A 10,650-nucleotide genomic window follows, 5' to 3' on the forward strand; every position below is an offset into this window, starting at 1 on the left:
CCTCAGACACCTTTTAGTCTCTGCAGTACTGCAGAGGTCAAACTCCAAAAACTCCCACAATCTAACTCAGTGGCATATTTCATTAGATCCTCCCGCCTCCTGAATTTACATAAGTCTCATCTTGAAATGCACTTTTATGGCCGAGGCTTCCAGTGATCCTCAGACTCACCTCCCACATCATTTGTTTTATTGTTTTATATTTCATTAAAGTTTTTTTTATGTGTTATTGCTGATTCTATTTATGCTTTTAGTGACAATACTTTGCTCGTTATAGTCCTATGAATAACACTTTCATGATTCCTGTCAAGCCCAATGTCAACCTCGTTTTGGAAAAATATCACATAAGTGAATTATTATTATTATTATTACTACTAGTTGTAGTTGTAGTAGTTCTTTTCTCTCTCATCAAAGTCCAAATTGTAGAACAGTATTTGAGTTATAACTCTTCTGACTTTGCATTTAATGAGCATAAAGCATTGTCATCACGCCAAATGAGGAACTATGTCATGTTTTATGTCGTGCTACTAATGACATATTCAGTGTGTGTGATAAACAGTCATCCTCACACACACACACACACACACACACACAGACGTGCTTGTATGTTATTAGGTATTAGGAAGTAACTTATGTTTGGGGTCAAACTCCCTGTTAAACCTCATACGAGTGAACTGTTCTAATAGTCATTTTGGAATTTGGAGCAGTTCTGAATAAAAGTTTCTGTCATCACCAATTACAGATATAGGAAATAAAAAATGTGTTGCATTTCCTCATGATTTACAGCTGAACTCTCTGAGACCCCAAACAGAATTAATTAAAGACGTGTAGCGTCAAAGCTGATATAACAATAGTGCAGGGTATGTGTGTGTTTTTTTTAGAGCTGTTAAAGAAGGCCCCACACACAACACTAGGGTTAAGAAATACAGGAGTCATCACAGTCATAAACAGACACTTTGCTCTGCCGGCTGCAGATTTTGACAGCAGGAGGTGACACCTCGTTGGCACAGGGACGAGATGAGAGAGCCGGACATGACACGCAAACACAAGAATCTAACCTGCAGGGCAGCATCCAGTCCTGACGAGCACTGCATGACTGCACGCTCACTAGAAATTAGGAGTATCAGTGCTTTCATGCATTTGTTTTATTCTCTTAAGAAAGACATGGTGGAGGCTTCCCTGTCTGTCATTATGTGCCTCTGTCTGCCTGTGTGCTGAGTGTGTACCAGTCCAGAGGAATGTTTTCAGCTGGAGGTTGACATAGTTTTCTGCATGCCTGTGAGGCTGCGGCTAACTAGTGTCAGCCTCCAACGCACTGCTTTAATTAAGCCCCCTTCCCCCCCTCGCTCATCCCTTTTTCTCCTGACCACGCTTAGATTCAGAGGCACGTGTCTGATCTCCCTCACGTTTTTTTTTTCTTCTTTTTTGCTCTGTGTGCTCGTGTCTCTACCCCCGTCTCTCCTGTCACTGTGGCACCACACCGGCCGCATACCTGCCGCTGAGACTTCTTGCCTGTCCCTAATTAACCGTCTCTCATTGGACCTGAGACAGAAGCGCTTCCTCCACTCTGTCAGTTGTTAAGGCTTGTCATAGTGTGAGGTTTACAGACTTCAACTGCAGCTGTCACTTTCCACTCCGTCGATTTCATGGCCAGTGACTGTGATGAGAGTCGCTGTGGCGGGCGGCTGTGTGGGTACAAAGAGCAGTGAAGTTGTTAAAGAGTGTTGTTTGGCTTTTCTACATATGGGTTCAGGTCTTCATCGGTCTTAATGCTAATGAGCTGCGGCTATGATAAGCTCGGTGGACATATGTTCCGCTCTCCATGTCATTGTAATATTTCAGAGGTGCTTGGCTGGTATTGCTTATTATGGTAATGAACATTCAACCTGATAATGGGTACTTTGGATCAACAAATAAAAGATTCAGAGCTGCAGGAATTCAATTACCAGCTGGCTGCAAAAGTTAAAATGTGGAATGTGTTTCTCCGCATTTATGTCTGGATTTAATGAAGTCTGTGGCTGTCTCCGTGGATGTGTGGGTGCACAGGTACTCCAAGCTGTCGGACCCAGCTAACTGGCTGAAGATCAACCGGACCAACGGTCAGATCACCACCATGGCGCTGCTGGACCGCGAGTCCATGTATGTCAAGAACAACGTGTACGAGGCCACATTCCTGGCATTCGACAATGGTAAGTCTGGTAAGTCGGGGTGACTGTGTGTGTTGTGATTATATGATAAACAGCAGGGCGCATACGAGATAATAGAGACGCTTTTTGGCCACATCAGGAGTGTGTAGCTGTAGGAGCGGCACTTTGGCACACCTCTAATATGATACCTCTAATAATTGGATGGATTGCCATGAAATGTGGTAGATTCACGCCCCCCCCCCCCAAGAGGATGAATCCTAATGACCACCACGAGGTTGATGAAGAAATACTCACAGATTACAGCAAAACTTCGTCCCTCTTACGATGAATTGTAATAACTTTGGTGATCCATTAAGTTTTTTCACAATTCCAGAGTGGGTGAGTGAGTGGGATGCTCTGCTCGTATACTCTACCCTATACACTATACAATACACAGTATAGACACATATACAGACCTTCACTGCCCTGTCTCTGGCAGAAAAACATAGCAATATCTGTCAATGAAGATCTTGAGTATCAGCCTCAGGTGCTGCAACAATGTACTAAGCTAAAGAACTAAGGCATTACAAATAGAGGTGCTTGCTCTCTGTGTAAGTAGGAGGGACCAAGGTGTTTTTACTCTGGTGAGAAAATAGAGATCTGTTGCCCTGAAGCATACCAACTTAAGCTCAAAGTGTTGACTGCCTATTGATTCTGGAGCCCAGTGTCAACATGGGGATATATTCCACTTTGATTGAAATTCTCTTTACTTATTCTACTCAAGCGAAGCGTAAGAGGCAACAAAGCACCCAGCCAATCATAACCGACAAGACGGTCGATGGGCCTTGGGGCCTGAGGCAACAGACCTTTACATAGTTGATGCACCAAGTTACTGACTGATAAGTTGAACAACACTGATGAGCTACTGGGGTAAACTCTATTTATGCTGCAGCGCATCAGGAATTTTGTTCAGCGTGTCGACAGTCCGTGCGCAAGGGGGGGGGGCTGTCAACTGCATATCAAGGCCACAATATATCACTACAGTCTGTTTCCTCAACAGAGCAGCGCACATACTTTCCTCATCTGCAGGCCGGGGTTGTAATGTTATGATCAGAGGCGATATCGCTGAGGAATGTTAGTTATTGTCTGTAGTGGAGGACATCTTTCGATCCTTTATTCAAGTTAAAGTGCACAGACAACAATGTTAAAGTGCTTCACTGTGAGTAAAAGCCCTGCATGCTTTGGTTAAAGTAGCATCAGGAAACCACAATAAGTATGAAAAGTGAAAGTATTCATTTTACAGAATGATCAGTTTCAGTGATATGCATCTACTGTATATTAGAAACAATCACCAGTTACTATTATTGGAGATGAAAAGCGCTCAGTGATCACTGAATTACTTGTTATCATTCTGCAAGACAGAATTAATGATCCTAAGCATGAAAAACTGCTGAACACCAGTTTGAGTATTTCATTTGTGATTTTCATACATTTTCTGTATTATGACGTGTTTTTATTGAAAAAATATATGTATCATGATATTGGATGATGCTATTAATTTATATATTTCTGTTCTAGGAGCAAGTCTACAAAGTAACTCACAGCTATAGATGTTAAATGCTAAAATGTAGTATAGTAAAGTTATAACATAGTTATATATACCTCAGATTTGTTTCCGTACTGAAGCACTCAAATATTTACTACTGGTGACTGAAATAATATTTCACCGGTTTACTAGAACTGCAAGGAGAAAAAGTCTGAAGTGAAAGTGTGTGATGTTTCTTTTAAAGCTTACTGGAGTCTTTTGATCATATTTTCAGTAGTTTGAACACATCCCCGAGAAAACAATCACTTTAAAATGAGAGAGATTATCATTTATGAGTCTTTCTTTTGCTGATTTGTTCTGCATAATGCACAGTGCCCACACTTCTGCCAGTGCTTGAATGAAATATTAATGACTAAATAAGCAAGAAACTTTGGAGGAAAACATCGTTCCATATTAAGAGATTAGCACTCAAAAGCTCAGCTGATCTGCTTCATTGAGACTGTTTGATTTTGGTTTGATCAGATTTGGTTGACAGTGGCCTGGCAACGTGAATAAGAAAACCCCACAGCCGTTGTCATATTTTCTTTTCTATCCGAACCTCGCTCACTACAAATGAGTGAGATGAGCACAACGGAGAAACAGAATAACTGTTCGCACCGTGGCAGGTAATCTTTTGTGCCGGTGGGACGCCGTCACAATCACAATGTGATTGAGAAAATCTGTTTTCAGGGCCTTTGAATATTTTCAAATCAGGAGTGAATCAACAAAAACTATTTATTTCTTTCATTACAGGTGAGAGGCGGGCCACACCCTGTGGTGGTCGCCAGCCAATCACAGAGCCAACACATAGAGACGGACAATATTTAAGCTCCCATCCACTCCTACGGCCAATCTACAGTAGCCAGTTAAGCTAATCTGCTTGTCCCAACATGCAGAACACACATTCGTTCATATTCACCAAGAGTCAATTATTTAACCTCACACAAGTGTTCCACATCATTAGAAACGTTTCCACTGTTCTCTTCGTGTTGCACTGAGCAGCAAAACAAATTCACTTTGCTTTTTTTTTTTTTTTTTTGAGAGAAAAAACAACAAGGCGCTCATTCCCAGTCCGCCGTTGTACAGCATCAACAGCAACAGAAACGGTTTGGCAGATAAACAACATTTCTCCTTCGGTTAAAGCGGCGTTCAGCTGCACAGTGTGCTGTAATCGAAGCATATTAGAGGATTCGCTGTTAACGCATAAAACATCAAAATTGTGTCTCCCAACCTGATGGTTCTGTTCTGGTCTGGCAGCCGTGAGAAACCCTGAATAAGTTATGATGAGCTTGTGTTGCCGGGTGTAAGCGAAGGGGTTTGCGTTTGAGTCATTTCCCAGCAGGCTTTGCAGAGAGCAGATAACAGCAATCTTTATGTGAGTGTTGTCCCCTCCAATATGAGTCTCGCCTCAGCCTTTTCAGAATGCAGCCGGCTCTAAACACAAGGACTGAAAAAATACGTACGTGTCCTTTCATTTGTTCCGGCTGTTTTGTTTTCGGGAGCTCCACTACAAATGTGCACCGTATTGTCCTTCCACTTTCAGCCCCTCAGTAAACAAAACCCTTTTCTTCTCAATTGTTTCCTTGACTTTATGCCTCATTTTCTCACTTCCACACATGAAGCGTCTGCAGAAATGTAATTGAAATGGAAGGATTGTTTTGCCGTCTTCTGCGGCATTCTCATCACACCGTCTTCCAGCTTTCCTGCCTTTTTTTTTTGCTCCATCTCCAGTCATTTCATCTTCACTCCCCTGCCTCACCGTTCGCTCCTGTCTCTCCATCGCTACGTGATTATCTCGCCATCTCCCCTCTTTGATCTCTCCGCCTCCTCTCTTTCCTCTCTACTCCCCTCAGGCTCACCCCAAGCCAGCGGGACGGGAACCCTCCAGATCTACCTGATTGACGTGAACGACAACGCGCCGGTGCTCATCCCCCGGGAGGCCCAGGTGTGCGAGCGTGCGCGCCCCAACTCCAGGATCAACATCACAGCCTCTGATGCCGACGCCGACCCCAACGTGGGGCCTTTTGTCTTTGAGCTGCCCTCTTTTCCTGCCAGCGTTCGCCGCAACTGGACTATTTCCAGACTCAGCGGTGAGTAAATGCTGTTCATTGTCTTTGCTGCAGTCTTACCTGCCCTTGTGATGTAAAATACAGGAGATATGTGGGTATGATGTATGATCATTCTGCATCCCCGGCTGAATTAAACCTTAAACCTAACAGATGGGATGCAAAAGCCCTCTGCAGCATAACTCGCGGCATCAATCAGGGGACCAGGGATTGCTATAAGCTGTGAGAGAAGTTCAAGTTTAACAAAATGTCTCACAAAGCTCACAGTGAGAGACGCGGGTGCCATCCAGCGTTGACGTACGATCTATCGTTTGTGACAAATGAGATCCATTCATCTCTCTGCCCCCCCGAGCAACCGATCTGTCACCTAATCCACCCAGATGGATGTATCACAGCAGTTGTCTTGAGGACAAATCTGATCACATACCTGGATTCTTCTGCCACTGAGGCTCTTGTCTTAGCTTGACTGAGTGATAGATGCTGAAGGTTATACATTCTGTTGTTTTGTTTTTTTATATATATCTTTAATGCCTCCTCGCATACGTCCATGTCAGAATGATTGCTGCGCACTTTGTTTGGTCGCAGCTTTTATTTGGTGTGTCGTTCACTCATACCTACGCACATGATGACATGATGTCCTGCAGTAAACAAATGTATTTTCCCTGCAACACACTGTCTAATCCTATTTTCCCCTTCTTCTTCTTCTCTCTCCTTCATGTCTTTTCCCCCCTCCTACTCACTCTCCATCCGTCTCTTCGTGTTTCCTCTCTTCACCCTGTCTGTTCTCCATCCTTAACACTGTCTCACTCCCGCTCTACAGGTGACTACGCTCAGCTGAGGCTCAGGATTCCTTACCTGGAGGCGGCTGTGTACGAGATCCCCATCATCGTGTCCGATTCGGGGAACCCTCCTCTGTCCAACCGCTCCGTGATTAGAGTGAAAGTTTGCCCCTGTGACGATAACGGGGACTGCAGCGCCACAGGTGCCGTGGCGGCCGCCGGCCTGGGCACTGGGGCCATCATCGCCATACTCATCTGCATCATCATCCTCCTCAGTGAGTGCAACGCAGTGGATGTATCGTACGTCATCGACTGTTACTGTGTCTACTCTTGACTACTCCCTCTCTCTGCGTCTCTCACAGGCATGGTTCTGCTCTTCGTGGTGTGGATGAAGCGCAGAGAGAAGGAGCGGCAGGCGAAGCCGCTGCTGATCGACCCCGAGGACGATGTCAGAGACAACATCCTCAAGTACGACGAGGAGGGAGGAGGAGAAGAGGACCAGGTATCGTTCGAAAGATCACATGAATAAAAGATGTTATCCAGCAGCAGCAGCATCTTTGAGAAATGTTATTTGCTCTTTTGTTCATTTTTTTTTGTCCTCTTATGGTAACTCAGGAATTTACTGATCAATTAGATTCGATAACTTAATCCCTATTAATCCCTGTAAGAGAAAGTTACACATGAACAGTCACATCTCAGAAAGAGGACACCTGATGTAGTTCAGGAGCCTGTGTAGCCACGAAATGGAAAATAATTATGCATTTTATAAAAACAATCAGTTAGTTATGGCTGCAATTTCTGATCGGTTTAATAATCGATTAATCTTCTGATCATCTTCTTGATTAATCACTTAATTCTTCAGTCATTATAATTCCCTCAGATCAAGGTGAAAAATATTCAGTTTACTATCATATATGACAAAGATCCTCACATTTGAGAAGCTGGAACCAGTGAATGTTTGGCGTTTTAGCTTGAAAAGCCAATAAAACGATTAATCAATGATCAAAATTGTAGCAGGTTCATTATCTGTGGAATAAGTGTTGCAGCTCCACAAATAATAAATAAAAAGACAGATAAATAAAACAGGTGATGAATATGAGATGAAATTTAAAAATGAATGTGAAAAATATGACCCATATTACAAAAGACAAGCAAGCATGAAAAGGTTTGGTAGCAGCGAGCCCAGAAGACCTTCGTGTTTGCCTCCAGAACGGTAACTTAAAACACTTTTTAGACTATTTGAAGCTTCAAACTGAAGCACGGTTTGAACAGTCCTGCTGTTTTCCAGCGAGTCAAACCAATTACAGGAGCAGCCTTAACCGTGCATCTGTTAATCCGGCCCCTATCAGTAGCAGTAATGCTGGATAAATAAATCAAGGTGCTCGGCGGAGAAATAACCTGGCAGCATTAACATTTTATAACCACTTACATGTCAGAAAATGTTAATGCTGCGTTAAAATGTACTAACATTAAACACCAATGAAAGTGAGACGCAGAGATTTAGTCCGTCTACCACAATCAGCCATGAACAAGAAGAGTGGGAGAGGATTGTTTATCTGGACTGCAGACGATGGATGAAGGATGAAATATGCTTTTCTAAAAGTGAGTGAGACTTAGAAAAATGTTTTCAGACTGTGTTGTGCCCTCTGCCTCACAAACAAGTGCTGGGGCAGAAAACGCTGCTTGGCTTGAATTCCACGTACCGTCGACTCTGCAGCTCTTTCCTTATGCCCCCCCCCTTTTCAGCCCCAGAAATCATTACAAAAGCTACACACCTACTGCACACCACCTCTTCCTATCTAATATTACTTTCTAAATAAACAACAACGTTAGGCTCCGACGGCTTCGGTTAATTCAGAAATTTATTATCAAATATGCTATTTTTGAAGCTGCTATTTCTCAACACGTGAACACACTCGCGTCAGATGGCTGCAGTGCATACAGGTGTGTTTTCACTGTGTGAAGCACCTGTGTGAGGACTTTATAGTACAATTACATATCAGCTGCAGGTGATCAGTCGAAAGAACTCAACAGCCTGCTCCATTTACAGTTCTGACCACAGACTGTTCATTGGTTATTCATTTAGCGGAGAGTCCGGAAAATAAGCATTGAATATAAACTGAGCAGCAAGCACCAGAGCGGTTAGAATAATTAGCACATGAATATCAGCAGAATGAGAGCGAGAGAGCATATTGACAAGTCAAAGCTGTCACCTGCTTGATCAGCGAACACGCTGATGTGTGTGTGTGGCTCATACTTAATGTGTGATTTAAAAAAGAGAACCGTTCGCTGTTCATATTATGAATTCAACAATAACTTTCTGTGCGTATTGTCGGTGATGTTTGATACGACTGCAGCTGCTATCTGAATGTTAACATGGTCTAACAAACGCTCCCAGTATCTTTTAATCATTTCAGACTTCCCCTCCCTGCCCTTGTTTCTAACACTGGGACACTATGAATTGTGGGTAATTCCCTCAAGCGAAGACTGCAGCGCTGCAGATTTACAAAAGGGCTCAAACGTCCGTTAGAAAGCACAGATCTGTCACGCAGATTTCTCTGCAGGTCGCTCCCGAGCCCCCGCAGGCTTAACAGGAATGCACATCAAAGCGTGTGAGTGTGTGAGGGTCGGTGATGTGACCGGGCCGCAGGACAGAAACCATCGTGCACTTTATTAAAACAGATTAGAATATGGTTGATAATTTGGGTCCAGTTTTTAATTGGCCCCAACTTTTTTAAACACTTTCAGTAAATCAGGAAAACTCAAAAAAGTAGAAGGACAAGAAGTTTAGGATGAACTGTTCCCTCTTTGTGCAGGACTACGACCTGAGCCAGCTGCAGCAGCCCGAGTCCCTAGACCACATCATCAATAAGCCGTCGGGGGTGCGCAGGGTGGATGAGAGACCCGTGATTGCGGAGTCGCAGTACCCCGTCAGACCCAGTCTGCCCCACCCTGGAGATATAGGAGACTTCATTAATGACGTAAGTCCAAGGATGGAGGAGAGATGTTCAGGTGCTGTGTTTGCATAAATGTTTGTTTGTGCCAGCTGGACAGTTTGGCAGTGTTCACACGGTGTTCCCTGATTGATGGGATTAATTCGAAGGTTTACACAACATGACTGTTGAAGGCTGAAAGATTCCCTTTTTTCGGGAGCAGGGGGCAGGTCATCACAATTGATTATCTTTAAATATTTCAAGGAAAAATGCATGGATTTACTTTTTCTTCTCCAGAATTGTATTCCTGCCAGCAGCAGTGCTGTAGGAACTGTTTGGCCCCCGCACACAGTTCAATGTCTGGCTCTGAAACAGCATTCAGACTAAGATGGAACAGTAAAACTCTAAAGAGTGGGTGAACAAGATGAGACCAGGTTTACTGCAACTTTTACAGTCTGGCTAATGTGAAAAATCATCATGTCAGTTGAATTGTGGGGGAACAACAACGGCTGGCCTAAATCCAGTTTTGTGTACAGCACACACATCTAACCACACAGGACAGGAGATACTGTCACTGTAGATTGGGGGTAGAGTTTTTCACTTTGTGTCCGTCCGTCTTTGTGTCTCCAGGGTCTGAGGGCAGCAGACAACGACCCCACAGCTCCTCCCTACGACTCCCTCCTGGTGTTCGACTACGAGGGCAGCGGTTCGACCGCCGGCTCCGTCAGCTCGCTCAACTCCATCAGCTCAGGGGACCAGGACTACGACTACCTCAACGACTGGGGCCCTCGCTTCAAGAAGCTGGCCGACCTCTACGGAGGAGGGGACGACGACTGAGAGCGGAGAAGGGGGCTGGGTGGGGCTGCGGCAGGGGTCGGGAGAGGCGGGGTCGGTTGGATGGATGCTCCTAGAAACCACGAGCAGGGGCCAAGAACATGACGCAGGCTCCGCGGTAGACGTGTGAGGAACAGACCCTTACATGGGCTGCGTTAGTTTGCTCACAGCGAACACTGCGAGCCCGCAGACGTGAATTCTGCTGCAACGCAACTGTATTCTGGCTTTATACTTTTTAGTGGCGACTTTGTAGTGTGAATTTATTTTATTTTTTTTTTCCTTTTTGTTGTTCTCTCACCGCGCTGGACCTGGAGCTGTCTGGGGACGAAT

General features: G+C 44.3%; 1 protein-coding gene across 1 annotated transcript in view; it reads left to right on the plus strand.

The window, feature by feature from the left end:
• Positions 1-10,323, plus strand: part of cdh4 (cadherin 4, type 1, R-cadherin (retinal)) — a 59,633-nt gene extending 49,310 nt beyond the window's left edge. The window contains exons 8-13 of the mRNA XM_070838862.1: positions 2,044-2,186; positions 5,562-5,798; positions 6,595-6,828; positions 6,916-7,055; positions 9,370-9,534; positions 10,117-10,323. Of these exons, the coding sequence (XP_070694963.1) occupies positions 2,044-2,186; positions 5,562-5,798; positions 6,595-6,828; positions 6,916-7,055; positions 9,370-9,534; positions 10,117-10,323 (1,126 nt within the window). The remainder of the gene's footprint in view (positions 1-2,043; positions 2,187-5,561; positions 5,799-6,594; positions 6,829-6,915; positions 7,056-9,369; positions 9,535-10,116) is intronic.
• Positions 10,324-10,650: the final 327 nt, after the last annotated feature.

This window comes from Pempheris klunzingeri, chromosome 2 (genome assembly GCF_042242105.1).
Source record: "Pempheris klunzingeri isolate RE-2024b chromosome 2, fPemKlu1.hap1, whole genome shotgun sequence".
Classification (NCBI taxonomy): domain Eukaryota; kingdom Metazoa; phylum Chordata; class Actinopteri; order Acropomatiformes; family Pempheridae; genus Pempheris; species Pempheris klunzingeri.